The sequence below is a fragment of the Falco peregrinus genome, chromosome 11, assembly GCF_023634155.1.
Source record: "Falco peregrinus isolate bFalPer1 chromosome 11, bFalPer1.pri, whole genome shotgun sequence".
Lineage (NCBI taxonomy): Eukaryota > Metazoa > Chordata > Aves > Falconiformes > Falconidae > Falco > Falco peregrinus.
Window position 1 is genome coordinate 6,613,466 of NC_073731.1, and position 22,478 is coordinate 6,635,943.

The 22,478-nt window shown below is 44.8% G+C and overlaps 1 protein-coding gene across 1 annotated transcript in view; it reads right to left on the reverse strand.

Annotated features, from left to right (window-relative positions):
• JAG1 (jagged canonical Notch ligand 1) overlaps positions 1 to 19,053 on the reverse strand; it is a 36,500-nt gene extending 17,447 nt beyond the window's left edge. The window contains exons 1-4 of the mRNA XM_055816570.1: positions 18,360 to 19,053; positions 17,084 to 17,389; positions 6,145 to 6,196; positions 387 to 641 (exon numbers count right to left, since the gene is read on the reverse strand). Coding sequence (XP_055672545.1) covers positions 387 to 641; positions 6,145 to 6,196; positions 17,084 to 17,389; positions 18,360 to 18,437 — 691 coding nt within the window. The 5' untranslated portion in view covers positions 18,438 to 19,053. The remainder of the gene's footprint in view (positions 1 to 386; positions 642 to 6,144; positions 6,197 to 17,083; positions 17,390 to 18,359) is intronic.
• Positions 19,054 to 22,478: the final 3,425 nt, after the last annotated feature.

Sequence of the window (22,478 nt, forward strand, 5' to 3'; positions counted from 1 at the left end):
CCAGGTCAGCTCTAAAACAAGTCTCTCCTTCCTGCTTGTCTTGAAGTTCTGCACCAAAGGGGAAATCCTTTTTGAAGTCAGCAGCAGAACTCCCATTGAAGTCAATGGGCTGGGTTTTCTTCCCAAGGGCAAAGATGTGGATAATCAGAGAAAGAGCACATCGGCTAAGTGCCCAGTACTTGTCAGACCTCTCCAAGATTTTAAATCAAGGCTGAAACTAGTCTTCTCCTGCCCCTAGTTTTCTGGGTAAAGCATTAGTCGCTGTCCCATCAGTCCTTAGCTCTGTGGTCTGCACAAACTGATCACCGAGTTGCCACCTGGATACAATGCACTCAAATCCTATCCAAGCCTGCTGATTGTCCGGGGGTTGAGCATTCATCACAAACCTTTGTTGCATTCTGGTCCCATCCAGCCTTCCAAGCAGGTTTTGTTGCCGTTCTGGTCACAGGTATGGTGAGTGAAAAAGTCGTCTCTTGGCCGACAAAACTTGTTGCAGCCAAAGCCATAGTAATGTTCTGCACAAGTCACACGGATTTGGTACTCAAAGTGGGCAACTCCTGCATTATGTTTCAAAGTCTGCCACTGACGGCTTGGATTGATCATGCCAGAGTGGGATGCCTTCTCAATAACGCGATCAGGATCTAGAAGTCAGAAGAGATGTCACAGTTAACACTTGGTTTAGGTATTACTAGCTCCCACATCACAGCTCTCCAGCTTCACAGGCAAGACTAAGGCAGCCAGTTGGTTTTATTAATTTTCTGTTTTAGAAAACAAGATAAGGCTGCCCTGGAGCTACAAACCATTATCTAAAACACCCATGCAACATTATCGAACTGAACAAAGCTTGAAATCAAAAGGGACTGTTAGGTTAGTGCCAATCACTTATCCCTTTTGCAGCGTAAGGACATCCAATAAGAATCATACAGTTCATGAATAACGAACGTTCAGCTGCTTTTACCTTTGGCTCCAATAGGTTGGTACATAATGTGGTTTTCTCTGCTTCTCCATTAATGGTGCAAGTTTTGTTTTTAACTGGAATATTTACAAAAACATCATACTGCAGCAGCCTAATAAAGCATCATCTACAAACTGAACATAAGCACCACAAAAGGTTTGAAGCCTTCTGGGACTCTGGTGTAAACACTAAATTGAAAACTACCAACTCTTGGCATTCTGACAGCATCAGTGACATCACAGGTTTTGGCTGAGAAGTACTGTGGAAATTCTCTCTTCAGATGTTAGCTGACATTAAAAATTCAAGACTATCAGAGCTCAAAGCAGAAAACTCAATTCACTGTATATATGTGCTATAGATCCTCCTTTCTCTCCGCAGAGCATTTCAAAGTTCAGACTTTGTACTTGACATTTAGTTCCAGATAGAGGCTTTCAGCTTTCAGAGCCCTACAACTGTCTAAATCATGGCTTGATCACATTAGCTCGAAACATTGTATATATCTGTGGTATTCCACTTTGTAGTCCAGGTCTTGTGACTTAAATGATCCGACACTGCTTTACAACCTGCTGCTAGCAAGCACTTGACTGCCGAGTGTAAGTTTATCATAAAACAGCCAAAATATCCTTGCAGACATAGTACAAAAACAACAACAAGTACCCAGTTATGCTGTTCTGTATATGGCAGCATAATCCAGCAACAGAAGAATTTTAGGTAGAAGGGCAGTTTGCCAATGATGCGTTAGAAAGCAGCGTGTGAAGTGCTGGCACATTTGAGTGTTAAGAATTAAAACGTACTGATGTTCAGCTTGTTCTTCCAACAACTACAAAATAAGGTTTGGGGATTTTACATAAGGCAGAGTTGAAGACTAACGAAGTTACTGCGTAAAGCTTAAGATGACACACGGGCAGTTTTTAATCTAAGATACTTTTAAAATGTATTGCTAAGGACCTTTGATTTATAGCTTTCAAGCAGACCTTCCGAACAGGCTTCTCAAGCTTCAGATACCCATTATCAATTCACCACTAGGTCCTGCCTCCTCGTCTGCAGTTTTGAATAAAGTAAAAGCACTTGCTGCATAACCACAGAAAGGTGTCAATACACAGACACTGTAAGTATTCCCCATTTTGGGGGGTGTTCTTGGCTCGAGACTACAGCATTTGTAAGTATTTACAGTGTGAAATTAAGGGCAACAACTTCTTATTCACCTTCTGGTATTTCTGGTTCTATAATATTTTCCATTTAAATCAGTTTTTATTATTCATTGGCACCAAGCCCCCAACCCCACTTCCATGTGTAAGACTTTCAAATGCATGCAGGCCTTTATTAATGTAAGTCCCATTCACAAGTAACTTAGATGCCTAAGGACTTTTCCATACTGGTATATCCAGAGCAATATCATGCCCTGTACTGTGCAGGTGTAAGGCTCTTAGATCTCATCAACAAGATTATTGACTAATTCTAAGAGGTACTTAAGCAGATGCATATCTATTTGTCTTGAATGGGGCTAGTCAAGCAATTATAGTTCCACTCACACTGGAGATGGCTTTGCTGCACTTGCCAAGATTACACCCTGATCTACAGCACAGTTGGAAAGCAATTGCATTTCCCCAAACACCGAGCCTGAGCATAAAGACAACCTGTTTCTTGCGAGTAAAACAACTCTATCCCTTTCTCCTCTAAGTGGCAGAAAAGGGGAACAATACTCAACGTAGTTGTGCAAACCACCACCCCTACACACACACACACACACACACTCACTCTTGGTTTTCCAGTCTTTCCCTGTTCCTCATTGGGAACACACCACTGACAGCTATTTCAGTCCTTGGCACCAGAAAAACAGTCGCCTTGGAAAAGAGATCTTTCCTCTTGCCTCTGCTCTATCATTCTTCCCCTATCTGCCAGCTCATTAGGAAGCATGTCCTTGCTGCATGTCTACAACATCTCACTCCAGCCACCGGCTCTTTTGAGCCCTTAACCACATGCTGAACTCAAATGGAAACATCCTTATTAGTTCACTGGACTGTATTTTTTTAAGGGCACAGATGAAAGCCAGCTGCAATTTCACTTTGGATCATGGCTAAAATGCCTTTCATTTGATACACATTATAAAGCTACCACCATACATTTAAATTCAAGTAAGGCCTCACAGACTTAAGTTCCTTTCCATTAGCCATCACCCACAGTTTTCACAATGAAGTATTGGCATGTTCCTTCTTGTACAAAAATTTCTCCACCCTTCCCTATTCCCACCTGTCAGTACGCACTTACACAAGTGTGCTGACCCAGACTTCAGGGAAGGCGTTGCAACAACTCTTCCATTCTTAGCCTGCACCAATAATGCTTTAAGTTTTATAGTAAGCAGTCCCAAAGGAGCAGCCTGATTAAATAAAAAGCAGTAGTCAGCCAGGCTTGAGAGAATGTGATCTTAACTTCCCTGGCATTGTCTGACTTAGAACCCCATGCTTTGATAGAAAGGTTAGAGGAAATGTTAACCAATTAGAAACTGATGAAGGGGAAGAGAGGCTTTCCGTACACCTTTAGCTTCCACTCTGCACTTTGCTGTCAGAGTTTGTTGGTTACATTCACTTTCTGTGGCTATACTTCAAAGCTACTGATCTTTCTATTCAGTGGCCAACCATACCTAAGGTTTTAGGCACAGGGAAACAGGCTATTTTGACTGTGCACCTTTGCTTTTCACGTGCTCCTGTTTCTGGAAATTTTAACTATGCAGCATCAGGAAGCAAACAACAACAAAAAAGGTCCAGACTTCTCAAAGCAGTTTGGGTGGCCTAGGACACCACAGTTATTTTTGAGTCTTTGTTTCAGACAACTTCCAGCTATGGCTTGATTTACACTGCGCTGAAGTCTTTTTTGCCTGACTGGAATTCACATGCAACTGATACCAGTAATTTACAATAGCTCTTTGACATAGTTTGAGATGCAATGTCAGCCCCATTAGCTTTATGTATGAAGCGACAGTAGCAAGATGGCATCTAGACAAGAAGCAGAGTAAGAAAACCATTTAAGTTGAATCTTGGCTCCAACAAAGCACAATTCTCATCAGCTTCAACAGGGCCAGATTTTAACTGCAAGCCACTCTTGGAAGTGAGACAAGAGAGAGTATGTGGTAAAGGGAACGTAGGAGGAGTGGAATGTGGGGGGGGGGGGGGGGGGGGGGGGGGGAAGAAGCATCTACTCTAGGATCTCCTAACAACTGCACTGATCAGATGATGCTAGAGCTATTGAGAAGTTACACAAAGCCTACTAAAACCACTTTTTTTTTGGAGCTCTCAGAGTCCTTATAATTCAGTGGTAATTAGGGTAAAATAAAATCGTGGACATTAAAAGAATACTCATAATTTTATGTGATGATAATTGTTTAGTTCTAAGGATTTCCTTAACTAGTTCTTCAAGACTTACTCTTCAGCTATGGAAAAGCTGACTAAGTAAAGCGATGCAGTACAAAGGAAAAGCTTTGTGCAGTACAGTGACTGAAGTGACCTACAGATGGTTATGTGACAGCAAAGCTAGAGCAGGAATGCAAATCAGGAACACATGTTAGAACATGTCCTCACTTGGTCAAATGCACTGCTGAGAAATGAGGCAATTTTGTCTGAAGACAATTTTGTCTGAAGACAATTGTACTTCCAGATCATGAAAGCAAAGAAAGGGTTCATTGTGTTGCTTTGGAAATGCAGTTGTTTCATGAAAAAAGATGAGCTCTAATAATAGTAAAAATGGCAGAGACCCAGTCTGGAAAAAAATCCTCTCAGATCCCACTGTAAACAAGACCTTCATTTTGAATTCAGACATCTTCCATTTTTAATACATCTCTGCTGCTGCAGCAAACTGTTTTCTGCTTCTCCATAAAACACTCCATAGTCAAGAGCCAAGAAGTCTCCCAGCCACTGCTCCATGACTGTGCTGGGGTAGGGCCTGAGATCACAGGTACTGCAACAGTGCTGAATGTGGCCAGTAGTAAAGCAAACCATGGCCATCACCGACAGGTCACATGAAGCATCTGCAATAGACAACTTCTTTTCCGGAACTAAGAACTAACAGGACATCCCATGTATATTAAAAAATAAATAAATATTAAAGAGCATATCTGTGCAGAATGTTTCCCAGACTCAAAGGTCACTCCCAAGCAGTGTTCTCTTAACCAATTAAAAAAATAAAACCGTAGACCTGTGCACATTTCTAATAAGGACTTTCCTTCATGAAGCATGAAGTCCATTTCATTACCATGCGGCTGTCACCTGGCATTCTAAAGCAGACTACAAGAAGCTGTTATAAGATTCCTGCAAGATGGGCCACAGTGCTGCTTCTTCCTTGTTGAAGGAAAAGGCTTGTTGTGTCAACAAAAGGTTTATGAGTTCAGATTCATACTTTCTCCTGTGGCTTTTACCACACACTATTAAAGCCTTAGATTGAAAATAGAGCTAATTTTGCCCACCTACTTCAGTAACGCTAGACAATAAGCAGAACAGCTCATATGCCAAGTGACTCCGTGCAGCTTCCTCTAGCTGCCAACAAGAAAAGCTTAGCAGAGAGTTTCTGAAACTAATCAAAGCCATTCCAGGTGAAGGATTCCCACCCTTGATTTCCAACCAGCTCTGCCGGGTGGTGTCTGGTAAATATTTTTCAGCCCCTGAATATAAATCTCTAGACAGCCAGCTCTCAAGGAAGAGCTGGTAGTCACTCCTGTTTCTCATCTACAGTCATTAGATTGATATCTATACCAAGTCTTACAGAGATTATTTTTTTTAAAGCAGCGTGTTTAGTTTTGAGAAGTGCATAGTTTATAGAAAGGTCCCAAATCAACAAGACTTAGGCTTCCGAATATCACTCCCAATTATAAAAAAGAAAAAAACCAGTCTGAACAAAAAAACCCTGAAGAAACCCCTTGGCTTTTATTCTCCCTAAGGAGAAAGAGGAAATTAACAGCATCTATTTTTAGGCAGCAAACCGTTGGTGCTTAGGTGAGCGAGCTACTCACCCTCCACAGGCAATGTGAGGGAGACAGGCTGCTGCAGAGCCTGGAGCAGTTGCTCTGAATTGTCTGGGGAAGAGGTCTTCCCTTTCCTCATGCTGTACTTCACAGTGAGCTGGTTAGACTACCAAAGGCCTTTCGATGGACAAGAAATCAAGGTGTCCAAACTACGTAAACCAGTGGAATGAATACTTACTAGTAGAGTTATCATTGTAATCCCATGCCTCCACAAGCAAAGTGTAGGATCTCTGTAAAAGACAAGTAAGAGTTAGTTTCAGAGACACACATGACTAAGGAAAAAAACAAAAAATTGCCACAATAACAATTAAAAAGAAAAATCTCAGTCTCTGCCCTAAAATGGAATACTTGAAAACATAAATAGGTAACGGATTATACTTGAGTCAAACATGATCTTCTTGAAACCCTGTAAGCTACCTTATCCAGTCTGACTTAGAAGACCTTTCACCTTGGATAGCTCATCTTTGTCATCATTAATGCATCTTATGTACTTAACCAGGAAGTACAGCCTTTGACACCGTGCTGTAGCCACAATAAAGCACGTGTGGAAGAATTGCACATGGAAGACCAAAACCACTGGGCTAGCACAGCAGCATCACCCACCCACCCACCCCCCCCGCCCCAAGAAACCAAAAACAAACCCGCACCCTCAAAAACTTCTTCAAAAGAATTTTAGTTACAGAAAAGTAGTCTTGATGTCCCTTCCCCCAACCATCCTGAAAGCAAGAAGTGTTGCTAAGATTACTGTGCTCTGCCTTGACAGCGCAATCTCCAGGGACTTTGCTTTTCAGCACCCCCTTTGAAAGCTTTGTCTGCATGAGGGCCATCGCAGCTCCCACAAGTATCAGGTAACCGAGGGAAGGACTGAGGGCGATGGGAAGGGGGCGGGGTGAGAGAGAAGCATTGTAAAACAAAGGCTAAGATCAGACTATTTGGAAGAGCTGGGAAAGGGAAGATGCACTATCCACCCCGTGTCACATTTACAGACGCACTAATCTGCCAATGAGCTCTCTAGCACTCCAGTAATAACAATCATAAGCATAAACTAACTGAAGTGACTCCATGAGTTGGAAAGAAGCCAGCTATTACATCTAAGCCACCTTTATCTTCAATCCTCACTTGAAAACAAGAGCCATTAAAACATCTCCTCCCCCAGCTCTGCTCTAAAATATTATTATCCAGGCTGTATCTTTCAAGATTGCCGTTTAGCCAGCCATATCTAAATTTACAAAACGATTCAAACAAACATACACACCTCCTTCCCCACCCACCCCACTCCCCCTAAAAAAGCTGAGAGAAAATAAGGGGAAAAAAAATATTAGTTAAGAAGTATAGTATTAACTATAAATGAGATAGTAAATGTAACATCTTTCTGGTAAGCAGAACAACCACAGAACAAATAAAAACTCTCCATAAAGTGTTTCAATGCTTTGCCATAGAAGCTGTGTTTCATGAAGTTTATTTCTCCTTAATTGTATCTGTGCCTTGCCAGAGTCTGCTCATTTGTGGTCTGCAATGCTTAACACCTTTTCTGTAACAGAAATCAAAATACAGTTCCGAGTGCAAGCTGCTACAAGGTACAAGTGTAAGGCAGACCTCAAATTCCTCGGGGCGGGGGAGGGGAGGGGAGGGGGAAGTTGAAACAGACTGCTTTCTCATGACTGGACACAGCATGCAGCCTCTGAATGAAAACCTAGTTTGTGATGGACACCGGCTTGCAACATAGCCTAAATATGTTTCATATTCAAAGCAGACTAGGATTCTATTTCATTCACTGATAACTGTGGGAAAATGCTTCCAAAAGTAAGCAAAGCTGGGCAAGCCAAGGCATGTGCCCAAGCTATTATGCAGAGGCTCTGTTGGCCCAAACCATTTTTGGTTAATATTTCATGAAAGTTTCATATTATCTGTTACTATTCTAGACCAAGTCTGTCTACCTGAAAGAAACTCTGAAAATAAATAATCATGTTTTGTTTTACTTTAACGCTGTTTAAAGCAGATTTAAGTAGTCCTTACACAAGTTAGAGGTACAAACAAAACCAGAATAGAACTCCTGAGCCACATTACAGATACAGATTGCACTATCTTGGGTGCTTCCTCACTGGTTTAATTACCAACATTGAGAAGCACAAGCACAACATGTTACTGCAAGCTTGAAAAAAATATTATGATACAGAGAATGAATTATGGCAACCAGCACTACTTCCAATAAAGTTAAGGATGTTTTCCTTTTGGCCTTGCATAATTGTTTTGGAAGATATTTTGTCTAAACTCATAGCAACAGTTCCCGGTTGGTTCTCAGGACTGTTTACCAACACGCCTAGCCCTTAAGGAAAGGAAAGGCTGAATCCTAGCTTTAAGTTCTCCTGTTGCTAGATACTTGTGTGACCACTTTCCAACACCACGCAGGACTTTGGTTAAAGAGAAGAGACAGTTCTGCTGAACTGCACGGAAAAAAGTGCAGGGGGAACAGACCTACCCTGGCAATTCCCTTGTTTCTATATGCCTCCTCTCACCTCCCGAATAATTTACGTGAGGAATCCCAGTCCTGAGAAGGGATGATACAAAGAATGGCTCTGTCCCCGTCAGCTGAGGGGGTAGGGGGGAAGGACAAGACTTTGTGCTCAAGATGGGACACTCCTAAACAAGAGACATGCAAACACCCACAGCCCCACAACAACAGTAGCAAGCCCCCCTCAACAATCTAACTATCACATTGCTCTAAGCCAATTGCCCCTGCCTCAGAAAAGTGGCCCTGTGCAAAGACCGCACTGTGGAGATTTTTTAGAAGTCCATGTCATCCCCACTTTATAGATCAACAGTTCAGATCTCAGGAATGACTACTTACAACGTGAAGGTTTAAGTTTTCCCATGCCCATAGATGACCTCTGCCCGTCTTTGAATAAATATATATCCAGAGACAAGTATTCCACATCATGCACCTTATTCCTTCAAAGCAATGTCCTAGGCAACAAGGCAGCGCAGCAGTGAACTTTCCAGAGTCACACCCAATTAGCCACTGTAAACCTGAGCTTGACCAGAAGGCAGGGGTTCTGGCTTGAGAGGAAAGGCAGCTTGAAAGGAGTGGCAAGCCAGCACACTTTGCAGAAGATCTACAGTCTGATCAGCCCAGAGGACTGAAATGCAGCATGGCCATACTACAGCAAAATTCCTACGAGTTCAGCTATGAGAGGATGAAAATGGTTAAGTTTACACTTCAAAAATCAAAGAAAGCACCAATGTGCAGAAGTTATTCTTCTCAATGACAAGACACCAGGATTTAATCTTGAACCATTGATAATACAAAGACTGAAGACCCTGACATCCGTGGGAAACTGTCCCTTTTAAGGGTCTGAAAGGGCAATGCAACCTCTTTTCTGGTTATTTAAATGAAATGCTAGCAGCTCCAGGTAAGCAGAAGGTGTTTAAAGCTCTCAGCTTCACTACTTTCTTCCCTCCCTTCATCCAGACATCCACCCAAGAGAGGTGTTTTTGTACTTTGGCTTCTAAAGGCATTCTGCAAGTCTGTGGGACACAGCAAGATTAAAATATCAGGCTCATTAATGAAAGGACTGCCTCCTTTTTGAAAGGGGTTGCAACTAGTCAAACTTCTTTCCCTCCTATCCTTGTGGTTAAACCATGCAAGAGCTTTGCTGAGCATGTGAAACCATGACTAGACAAATGCAGTGGGAAGTTTGCATTCTGAATGCTGCGCCTGCTCCTTCTCTGCCAAACAAGGAGAGCAGGTTAAGCCCAACAACATTGTCCTCACGCTCTGCCAGCCACACAGCTGTGAAGACCAGTTTGAGGACAGTGCTCACACCCTGCCTGCATCCTAGGAAAGAAGGCTAGGAGACCGGCATGCTGTCACTGCAGGCCACAACACATTGCCAAGAGCTCTGGCTAACCCTCCTCCCTTCAGCTGGAAAGGGGTGAGACAGGGAAGAGGGAAACTGAGGCATATTTCAAAGTACTCAAGGGCCAAGGAGGAGGGCATCTCTAAGCAGAGTTAAGGCTACTCACAAAACCACCTCCTCTAAACATCAGTAGGACTCTCACATGGGTACCCTTGCTGCCATGTGACAAGTCATGATGACTCTATGTAGATGTGTCCAACATCACATCATGGTCAGCCAGTCACCTTTGGGAACAGAATATTCCTTCAAAGGAACTGAAGCAAATTGGTTCCTCATCGAGAGGAAATACAGACATACTTAGGAAAAGGAGGGAAACAACCTAACCCTCTTAACCCTTTGTCAAAAGGGACATCATCAGGAAGCTCTTTTTTGGGCCAGCCGAAATAAGGATAAGGCAACACCCTATAAAGCTGTTACTCTCTCAACCCTGCATATATATAAACAAAGTCTAAGCTTTAACAATCTCATGCCTCAGAGTCCATGGCCAAGAGCTAGGCTGAACCTCAAGCCGGCAGCCCAGCCAAGAGCCTCATCAGAATATGCCCACATGAAAACAGAGCATGTTGTTACTTCAGTCTTCATTTTAAGTAGTCCCTTCATTGCTGTTAGTGCCAGTAAACACTTTGTTGCCACATAAAGGAAAATACGTGAAAACAAATTTAACTGTATTAGCAGCTTCCAGGGGAGACTTTCCCCCCCACTCTGCCTTGGCACAAGCCAAGCGAGTAACCGAAATCAAGACCTCTGCCATACAACTGCCACCCTCCTGCCAAATGATGAAGGACACAAAAGTACCGCTATCCAAACTATGCATACGCTTAAGCATCCAGTAAACCAGGCTGATCTCTGATCTGGCAAGCCTGCTGGAATAATGAGTATCCTGTGAATACATAATGTGCTGAAGTTGCCATTGTGTGAAGTAAGTCCATGGTTTGTCTGGGAGCCGAGCAATGCTGAGTCTACTGCTGCTTCCTGTTGCTTGTCCTGTATTAGCATTATTTTTGGATAGGCCCCATTATGTTCTGTAATCCTCACTGCAGTCAGTATGGCCACGCTATTGTTCTTGGTTAATATTAGCAGTCAATGCCTCTGTCTGGGTGGCCGGACTGCAATGTATTCCAATCATAAAACTAGCATGCATTAACCAAACAATGTACTGGGATAACAGGGGGAGACTTGGGGTCCTCCCTCCTTCCATACCTTAAAAATAAATAAATAAATAAAAATTGCAGTGTCTTCCCACCCTCTTCCTTTTTTCCCTTTCTTTTCAAACTAATGGTTTTAAATGATCTTGGCTACCAGGGTGCTTCCTACAACAACAGCATTTCTAATCAGCACCTTATCTAGTTACAGAGGTATTTTCTCACGGAGCCCCACTTGTCAAAGACTAACAGGTAGGCCAAAATGTCAATGCTTGCTTTCAACCTTCCCCAACAAGCAGATTACCTGCTCTTATCAGTCCCCCTACCTGTTTAAAGCATCCCACTGATAATTAAATCCACCAGTTACAAAAGGGTGGCAAGGTTAATAGAGAGAATACCTAGTAGCCAGCCAAGCAAAACAGTCAGGTTCACATAGAGCAAGCCTGAACAAGAAGTCTTTCTACTTATTTACCTAAGTGCATAAGAACTGGGTTGAACTGGTAAAGGACTCTGGATGTTTGACTATTTACAAACCACTTTAACCACTTCTATCCACATTTTACAGTTTCTTCTGAATACTACAAGAATAATGAGTGTAATTTAAGCTGCAGAATAGTGACCACAGAACCATAAGCTCCACAGACTAACAAGAAATGAATGCATCAGCTTCTAGTTTTGACATCTTTCCCCATGTCAAGACATATGGGTTACCAGCTAGAATTATTAGAACTGTGTCAATTAACATATAAAACTTCTATTCGTCAGCAGAAATGCAAACTCAAGTTCAGTCTGAATTTTCAAATCCAATCCTGTCATTAATATCATCTACATAGAAATACGTTTAAGAACTGTAGCTTAAGGTTTGTGTGTGTACTGCAGGGCACCAGACTTCAGAACTGAAGCTGGAGTAAGTGCCATGTCTGAGGCTGCAAGCCTCTTGTACGGCACATCATCTCAATTTGCTAAGGCCCAACTTTACTAGCTTCAGAACTAGTTTACTGCTATTCTAGCCTTCAGTCCACGATGAAGCATTTAGTTTCCTTCAGTTAACTAGAATTTTAAGCATAAAGCATCAATTTTATGCAATTCATTTTCAGACATGCAGACTTCCAGCTGCACAAACAATCTGACAGTGCTGGATGTATGTAGTCTGAGAAAGTTTAGGAATAAGCTTCAATGCCAGGCCCAATCCAGCTGCCACTGAAATTAAACTGGAGCAGGCCTTTATTATAACAAGAACAAAAATTCTGGGAGCAGGCAAGAAGAGGATTTATTTTTAGGCATATTATGATAATACAGTCAAATGGATTTACCAGGAAGATGAAGTTCTGAACTGACTGGAACATAAATAACCCTTAAAAACATGTAAGACTCTGAATGGATGCATTGCTTCTCTGCAGTCCTGGGAAAAAAGCAACCTCGTGGACACTAACTACGCTTCAGATGTTACTTAATACTCTCAGGTCTCTTTATCCAAACCTAGTAATCCTAGGCAAAACATTGCACTTTGAATGCTGAAGACTTATTCTTAAATTATTAGTCAACAATAAATGACATAGCATGGATTTGATTAATATGCATTTTGTTATTACAAAAATTTCTTCTCATCTGCCCATGCTCCAAGATTACTTATCAGGCATTCTAAGAAAAGCTTGAAGACTATCTAGCATTTGCTTCTATAAGTTTTCAAAAAGTCAACTGGAGGCAGGGAAAAACCAAATCAAAAAACATGCTTTAGTCTTATGACTGTTACCTACTATTTGTTGGTGTTCTGCTTTGGTTTGGTTTTGTTTTTTTTTAAAAAAAAAAAGCAGTTGAATGAAGTGATATTTTTCTCTGTGATCCAAAAGGCTGTTACTTTAGTATCAGATGCAGATAAGTATTTTGGAAGCCTCTTGTATCAAGACTGGGGGAGAAAGTTCACACAGGTTAAAAAAAAACACTGAAGCTCTTTCATTGTCTCTTTCTAGCCAGAAACTTCGGGAATATCTTCAGGTACCGGTAGCTGTAAGACTTGTCCCTAGGAAGGGCAAAGGCTGACCATTTTATTTTTTAGAATAACATTTAAATAACACATTCAAAACTCTTTTTAATTGTATTTTATGCTAAAGTCATTTAGATGCTGGAGGTTTGGTGGGGTTTTTTTTTCCACCTCAATAGTTTCCTGGTGTGTTGGTGCAATTGGCCCCAATATTAAATAATTACAAGGATCATAATTTCAGGATAAACAAGCCATTTGAAATTGGAGCTATGCATACCAAAGGTGTTGCCAAGTTTGACCTCGTTCTTACTCACAGTCTCGCCAAACCCCCCCAATATCTTTCTTTACATAAAAGCAAGGTTTAGTGCTAAGCTTTGTTTAGTTAATTCATGCGCAGCTCCCTTAAGGTATAGCACACATCACACTTTGGATTCTTTAAGAAAGGCAAGAGACTTGATTTATGTCAGAGAAGAACATGTGTATACCACGATACAAAACTTGTTGAGACAGACTTTGACAAGTGGAACATGGAAATTCTTTTGTTTCATACTTTTCTATACGGCTTCATAAGCCAAGTTTCCCTTGAAGAAAGTCACTGAAGTCTCGAATGCAAGAAGCAAGCACATATATAAAATAAATATGTATATTTATTTATTTTTTAAATAATCATCACTATTGTTTCAATTTTCTCAAGAATTACTAGCCTCTACAGGGGCAGCTTCCTCATACACCCTAGCTCCTTTATGCTGGTCTGCTGCCCTGTTTCCTAGCAACTTACTCAAGCCTCCCATCACTTAAATTAATTTATGGCCCACCATCTCCACACCCATTACTCACAGGGGTACATATCAAAACTGACAAAAGCAAGCCGCATAAGTAATTAATAAGACTCCAACACTTCAAATCTACATTATAACTACAAGACAAATCTAACAATGCGTTTAAAGCACACCATTCTCTTTTCTTCTCCTGCATGATGAATTAAAGGCCTCTAATGCAATATAACTATTTTTCACAAACAGCATAAGGGGATAGCTTGACATGAGAAGAGACTTTTTTTTTAAAGTAGTCAAGGCAACAAGACTTCTTTATGTTACTGACTCAAGCTGAAGCATCTAAGAAAAGCCCACCTCAGACAGTAGAGCACAAACAGCACATATTCAGAGATGAGCATGAATATAAGTGCAACATGATTAACATTTCAGTCTAGCTCCTATTACCTTTACTGTAATTTACAGTTGCATGTATTCAAAGACAACTCTCATCATTAGCCACATTAGTAAATGCAATGCTTAGTCTCAAGCTTTTACTAAAGTCAACAGTACTCACCCATCTAAAGAAATTTAAGTTCTGAAATTTCAGCATCAGATTTGAGTTGACTAATTACGTTTACTACTTTATTTGTAGAGCTTTCAAAATGCCTAAAGTGATTTGTGTACACAATTTTAGTACCAGTAAGAGCTTTGCCACATTAGATATTCTTTTGTTCAAATGCCATTTGAAAGTCACAATGGCTAGCATAAAAGCTGTGTCCTACGGAAGTTAAAGCTGGGAGGCAGGCTTGATAATTGCAAACAGATTATCATCACAATCTCAAAAAGTGCATTTCTGCATGGGAACATGCAAGAGTTTATTCCAAAAATTCCAGTCTTAAGAACCTGAGTGTCTGAAGTTGTCGAGTTTTACATGTTTCAAAGGCTGCACTGGAGTTTTGTTGCTGCTGCTCTAGGATTCAAATGCTCAATTAGATTCAGCAGGACAATAGAACCATTTCTTTTACTAAGATGCAGGCAAGCTTAAGAAACTTCTCCCAGGGTCCCCACCCCCCAAATCCATCCTCTACACACATTTCCCTTCCCAGACCTATAAAGAAAGGGGTTGTGTTGTGAAAACTGAACGTGTTCCTTCCATCATTTTTATATACACATCTTCAGATTCAAGACGCTCAAATTACTGGGAGCAGCACAGAGGTCTAGTTAAAAAAAATCCTTGATGAACCTGACTTTTCTGAAAAAAAGTCAAAATCTGCAACACAAGCACTGCAGCCACTGGCAGAGCTTCAAATACCTCAGATTTTTACAAAGCCCTTTATCCCTTTGATGGCATATTTGATAACAGTTTTATCTCATTTCAAGTTAGAAAGAAAAAAAAAGAGAAAGAAAGAAAGGAAGGACTTGTAGTTCCAACACAGAATACTTTTGTTAACTCTGCTATTGTACTTTGTAATACTATCTCCTTAAAAACGCAGACTTGATTTCACCCTTGTGCCTCTCCAGCCCTCAATAACTCCAGAAGTCACAGCCGACAGAGGAGGCAGGCAGGAGGCAGCACAGGACATTTCAAGAACACACGGCTGTCTTGCAGCACTTGGCCATAGGACTGCAAAGTGGGTGTCTATGCTACAACTGGAGAAGGAACGGTTTTGGGGCGGGCTTTCCCCCCCACAAAAGTCCAGGCCCTCCCAGCAACCAGTTCTTATCAGACTAGGAAGGGCCAAGCTTTGGAGGGAGCGGGAAGTCTACACATGCATCCACCTCGCCAGCAGCGATAGTGACAGAGGATAGGAAACAAGATTCACCCCACCCCTGCGTACATGTAAGAGCCCTCCTCCCCTCACAAAAATGACCTTAGGCATCTAGGTTAGGATGACTGGCTTTTCAAAACTGCTGAGCATCAACGTATCCCAGGGCAGCTGGTGGGAAACTGTCTGCTCAGCACCTTTGGAGAAGGGGGGCAGGGGGAAACAGTTTTGTTTCCTAGGTGATCCCTAAATTTAAGAGCATAAATTCGGGAGTCTTCAGCTTCCATACCATAGTATCCCAGAGAGACATCTCAAAAGACAGAACACTGCATGTGCATAAGAGACCCCCAGATCAGTCGTCCTCAGTTTTTGCTTGCCTGCACACAGAACTGCAGGGCACAAAATAATGCACCTCCTGCCATCCAAGACCACAGCAGTCTTTATGTCGAGAAACACTACAGCCTTGGAGCCTGCATCTGTGGGTCTGTACTGGGCGATGGCCATTTTGGAAATATGGTCCTCGGTTTCTGTGCAGCAAGCAGAGGACTCCTCTGCAGAGCTGACCAGACCAAAGCTTCAACCCTCTTGAAGAAGAGCCCCAGAAGAGACAAGCAGCACTTCAAGTCTACGCGAGTGTTCTTTACATGACCAACAACAAAGCATACTTCAGCTAATGAAGGGGTCACCCATTCTCCATCTCACCGCTCCACAAGGCTGACCAGTATTTGCTAGAGTAGTGGGCAACGCTGGGAAAAGTGCCTGGCAAAGAGCCCCACCTCTGTGAGCCATCCAGTTTTTCACACTAGAGGGAAGCCAGAATCTACAGACCGCAAAGGCAAGCGGCCAGGAAAAGGTGTGTTGTGGGGAGGAGTGGGAGAAATGGACCAAAAGCTAAGGCCAGGCTTTTCTCAGTCTTTAGTTTCTGGAGTCTGCAAGTACCTCAAAACACAGCGAGCTTCCCAGGGAAGCTGGCAACTAGTTCGCTAAGAGCAGCAACGGCAGCTCCCATCAACACCAAGCTGTGCAGTGAGATTTCCCCTTGGGAGAAGCAGGAAGCCTTCCCAAACACAGCTCCGGGGAAGGAGGCCAGCTATGACACACACTTTTCACACGGGATCCCTCTACAGCCCCTAACCCACTGCTCTTTTGGCTTAAACCCAAGACTTCACTGGTTAGGAAAAAGAAGGGGGGGGGGGGGGGGGGAGAAAGAAAAACCCTGAACTTCTGACCTTCTAAGTCTCAAGAGACTTATTCATGCTGTAAAGTGCAGAGATACTGGGTTTGCTTCCCTGACCCATTTAGATCCCCCTCACTGCACATCTGACTTTCAAATTTAACAGGCTGTGCATTGTGAGCCCCAGGGAACAAAAACAAAAACACCACCACATTTCACTCTTTCTGTGCAGTGGATTCCTGACACTCTTGCCAGGATGCCTGCTCCCTCCCCAATCCTGGTCCCTTTCCCCTTGCGCAAGAAGTTAGAGCTCAGCTCACTATGGACATCTCAAACAGCACCATCCAACAGACACAGAGCCAGAGCAGGCCACGCAACTCACCGGCCAGGCGAAGCTGAAAGGGATAACAATCCGGTTCTTTTCATTATTCCGGTTGTACTTTAAATTGAAGGTATTTCCTCCAATGACAGGAGTGGATTTGGATCCGAAGCTGCAAGGACCGCCAGCAGTGACTCGCGACTGATACTCCTTCAGGCAAACTTTAAAATAGGTATCACACTCGTCTCTGGTGCATTTTCTATCTCCTGGGTTTCGGGTGCCATCACAGCAATTTCCATTTTGCAGTTCACCATTCACATTTTGCATGGATAAGATCTCCAACTCAAACTGTCCCGACGCTAAAGTCACCTGTTAATCCCAAGAAAGAATCGGAGAAAAAAAAAAATCCACAAAAAAAAGAAACAAGAAACAGTTACCTCACTTTTTTCCACAAATGCAATCTACAACAACTCTGCAAACAGGAGAAAGTAATTTTAAGTATGCTTTCAAGAAGCACACGCATTAAAAAAAAAAAAAACCAACAAAAACCAACCCACACGCAACAAACCAAAAATAAAAAAGGCAACCACTGCAAGCTTTTCCCTATCAGGCATCCATAAGAAAGACTCGTAAGTCTTCCCAACTAAATAATGCCACTAACACTAAAAAAGAACCTTAAGTACCAACTCCATAAAACACTATGTGAGGAAGGCTTCTAAATCGTTAGGAAATAAAACTAAACGAAACCAAGAGTGCACAGGCGAGGGCAAACCCAACAAAACGATGGAACTAAAGCACCCTGGAAACACAGTCCCTCTGCCTTCTCAGAGGTGCAGCTGAGACAGGGAAAACTGCCTCCCTGCTCAAGGCTGCCCAGCTGAGATTCAGACCTTGCTCATTAGTCACCCCAGGAGTAGTGCAATTAGACCTGGTTTAAAAACAAAACAAACAAAAAAAAAAGAAAAAAAAGAAAAAAGAAATTTCGAAAATAAGCAGTTTGCAGAAATTGCATTTTTTATTCCCAGGGAATTAAGTCTTGCTGCAAGGAGAACTTCTGCGTTTGCTATCTCGGCGGAGAAGTTTGCGGCAGCAACTCCGCTCTCCCTGAAGGAGCCCTGCAAAAGCGCCTTGTGCACCGCTGAAGGTTTGGGGTGTTTTAAAAGCTATCTCCCGCAATCACTGCGGGAACCGCGTTTCGCCGAAAACCGGCAAAATCCTTCCAACCCGCTTGGCGCGGCGGAGCCGCAAGCCCACCTCGGGCTCGCCGCAGCCGCCCCTCGCCCGCCCGCCCCTCCCGGAGGAGCTGCCGCCCCGGGCCGCGCGGCGCCCAGGTACGTACCTTTGCCCGCAGCCCCAGCAGGGCCAGGAAGAGGACGAGGGAGCACGCCGCCGCGGCTGCCCGCCGGGGCGCACGCATGCCGCCGCCGCGCTGCCCGCCCGCCCGCCTGCAGGCCGCCGCTCGCTCCGGGACGGCGTGGGGAGGGCCAGGAGGGGAGGAGGAGGCGCCGCCGCTGCTGCCCGCCGCCGCCGCCCCGCTCTAATATACCGCGCCGGCCGCGGCGCGCACCCGCGCCGAACAACGCCGCTTTTCAAGCGCTTTCAATAGCGCCCCAGTCTTCAATGCAAAGCAGCCCAGCCTCCTTTTATTCTCCTTATTCTCTCGCCTCCCTCTTTTCTTTCCCTTTTCTTTTCGCTCTCTCTCTCTTTTTTTATTGCGATTATTATCCCGATCCTTTTATTTCTTTCAGGTCGCCGGCCACCGCGCGGTGGAGGCGCGGCGAGCCCCCCGCCCCCCCGAGACACACACGCACACACACACACACGCACACACACGCACATGCAGCACACACACCGCCCGGGAGCCGGCCGCCCGTCTGGGAGCCCCGCCGCCGCTCGGCTTCATCTAGCCCACGGCGGCAGGCGGGGAGGCCGCCCGCCCGCGCATGCGCCCATCCATATGCATGAGGGGGGAAGGAGGGGGGAAAGGAGGGGAATGGCAGGAGCAGGGGAAGGCAGGTACTAGCAGGAGAGGAGGAGGCGGCGGCGGAGGCGGAGAAGAGGGTGCAGAGGAGGGTTGGTCGGCCGGCCGGCCGCGAGCGGGAGCGGGCCGCGGGCGGTGGCTGCTCCTCCGGAGGGAGGCGGCGAGCCCCGGCCCTGGGCCGCCCTGCCGGGTCGCAGCCCGCCACCCCGCCTCCCTCGGGAAGCCCCGCTCTGCAGGTGTCCGCCGGGCTACCTGGGCAGGGCAGCCCCGCCGCGGCCTGGCTGAGGCGGCCCGGGAGCGGCGGGCGGGCGCGTTCCCGCGGCTGAGGCGGCGGCGCGCGGAGGAGACGGCTTTTCCCGCCCGCCGCTCGCTGAGGAGATGTGCGGGTCCTCCCTGCCCGGGAGTGGAGCGGGAGCCGTAGGCCTTTCCTCCGTGCCTCCTCGGGGCTGGGCGTAGGAGACACGAAGCTTTTGGGGTCACTTTTGCAATGGAAGCCTCCCTTGCCCCGGGCCGGCGGCAGCCGCCCGTCTTTTCCTGCCCCGCGTTACCTGGGGCAGCGCAGCCGTTATGGGGCGGGGGGCGCGCGCCTTCGTGGCGCGACCGTTGAGGGACCGTTGAGGGGGCGGCGGGGCCGCTGAGGTGATGGCGCTCCCTGCGAGCGGGTTTTTGCTCTCTGAGGGGAAAAGAGGGCTGGATGGACGGCCTGGCCTCTGAAGTGGCCGCTCCCCTGGCCAGCGGCTCTCCTCAGGCAAGCGGAGGTGCGGTCGCCCCCTCCTTAACATGAGGCCTCACTGCCAAGCATCTTCCATGGTTCAGGGGGGAACGAGCTGGAAGCAGGGCGCATCCTCAGCTACAGCTCCTGGCTGATGAGTCCAGGGAAGACAGCTCTGGCTGAGTGCTGGGGCTCTGGCTGCCAGCGTTGGAGACATACTGCCCAGCTTCCCAGTAGATGTTGGGCTTGGTCAGCCACAACCTTTCAGGAGCAAGGTCTGGAGGCACATAGCCAGGTGATCACCTGTGGGACTCCTTGCCGCAGGACACTGAAAAGCCCGATAGATTGCCAGTCTGCACAGCAGCAAAACTGTTCAGACTGGGTCCCAGGGGAAGAGCCACTCATCAAAGGGCATTGAACCAAAAAATACCCCACCCCTAACTTTGTCTCTGGTTCGGGAAGTCCCTGAGCCGATGATCTAGAAGTTGGGCAAATGTGTTGGGAACTGTCACTACACTACTGCCCCTTTCTTCCTGAGGCACTGGAGACAGGAACCTGGCCTACATGACGTTCGGTCTGACCCAGAACAGCTATTCTTACGTCCCTATCTCCTATTCTACCCTGATCTAATAGAGTGGACGTGTGAATGTCTATTTTACACAACGGAGTCAGTGGTATAGAGGAAAACAAGATTTCTGACCTAATTTTGTATCCTTTGTTTTCATTTCCTATGGCAAAATCAAAGTGCATGCTTGTTCTTGGCTGTGGTACGATCTGTCCTGTTACAGAGAGTCTAAGGCTGTGAAACTGGTGGTATTTGTGCACCTAACCCTAGAACCATGCTCATACTTTGATCAGACTGGATCAAGGAGATCACTTCCCATTTGCAAGTTCAAAACTTAGATTACATACCAGCAATTTTAGCATGCCTGTGAGGCGCGCGGTTGCCAAATACTCCTTCCAGCCTCATCCAGCCCAGAAGTTCTAACAGTGCTGGTTGTTTTCTTACTTGCAGTCATTAAATTTTCTTAGGCTGGTAAACCTTCATGGTGTTTTATCCACAAAGCGTCTGCAGTTTGGTGATACAAGAACCAGTGCCTCTCTCCTTTTTTTTTAGTGGGTGTTGGTTAGCTTCCGCAGCCTTACTCATTCACAAGTGCCACACATGTGCTCCTCTGGGCCTTTAAATACCCTGCTGCTGGCTGGTATGCTCTGTACCTTTAGGGCAGGTCTGGAGTTGGCCTTTCTGCAAAAGGTTACTCCACCTGCTTGACTCTAGTGCTTAGGAAATCCAGAGTTCTGGTTCCCACAGTGCTTGTGACTCAGCAGTGTAGCTGCCCTTAAACAGAATTACTCGTCCAACAACTCAAAATGCTTTGCAAACACTAATGAATTAAGCCTCCCAATGTCTTGAGACATGAAGCGCTATGACAGGTAAACCAAGGCAGAGTGTGAGTCCTGTGCAGAAGCTCATTTCAAACCCTCTCCCTTGCAGCCCTGAAAGAAATTTTGACCTCACAGAAGTCAGAAGTAAAATCCCCTTAACTTATGAAGACCAGGATTTCACCCTTGAAGTCCTATCTCCTGCTTTTCTTCACTGAGCCCTCATGGCCAGATCTTTAGCCACTGCATGGCAGCACTGAAAACCAATTGAGCACGGTGCATTACACAGCCTGAGGATCTTTTTAAGAGGCCCACTTCACTACATATACAGCAATATACAAATTGCTTCATAGGCACAGGGAGCCTGAATTGTAGTTGCTTTGAGTAGCCTGAAACGGGTGCATGTAAAATTCCTGCTGCAATGCTCTGCTTGCATATGTCCATATCTCACGAGGTGCAGAGCTGATGCGTCTTCCTTTGAGGCTGGTGAAGAACTTTTCAATGTCTGGCACTCAGCTTTTTACATTGCGTAAAGTTACTTCCTGCTAATCTTCCTATTCTGACATAATTAGATTACATCCACATTAGAAGCCGTTACAAACATCTAGTGTGCCAAGGTCCAGTGTTACAGACAGTACTTTGCTTCAGGCCTGAATCAGTTCCTTAATATAGAATTAGATCCTGCACCACTGAAGCCACTGGGAGAATGCCCGGTACTTTAGTGGGATGAGGATCACAGCCTTTAGAGGGAGTGCCTGGCTTACGAGGGTCAGGTGTCGTGAAGTCAATTCTTTGTGTTAGGAAAGTTGTAATTTCCTTTTAATGCTTAGTGACTCATTGAATCATGGCTGTGAACAATCCCACAGGATTTCCTTAGATTTGTGATACCTGAAGGTAAGCTTGGAATGGCGCCCCTGGAAAAATTCTTCAGGGACCGGATCCATCTCATTTTCAAGTCAGTGACTAAACTTTTGTTTACTACTGTAATGCAGATCAAGATGGTTGCATAATCATGGGGGCCTGATCCTGCATCAGCCTTCTATAAAGCAGCAGAAAGGGCTAGCAGAAAAGAATCTGTTGAAATGTGGAATCTGTAGTCATAAAGAATCCATAAAGCTTGACGGTCTCATTTCACAGCAAATTAAGAAGCTAGAGGAGCCCTCTGTTTCTTCAGATTTTTATAAAAGATGTTTTGCTTCTCGAAATTAGCCACCCTCTAAAATTCATTTGCTGCAGTTTTAGATATTATTATGACCAAACTGGGTGAAAGTGGAAATTTAGTCCACTTGGAAAATCCTTCATCTGTAAGTTAAGCTTCCCTATTGTAAGGAGAAGAACATATCACTCCAGTCAATCATGGATGGGTGAGCTTTTAGATAAGG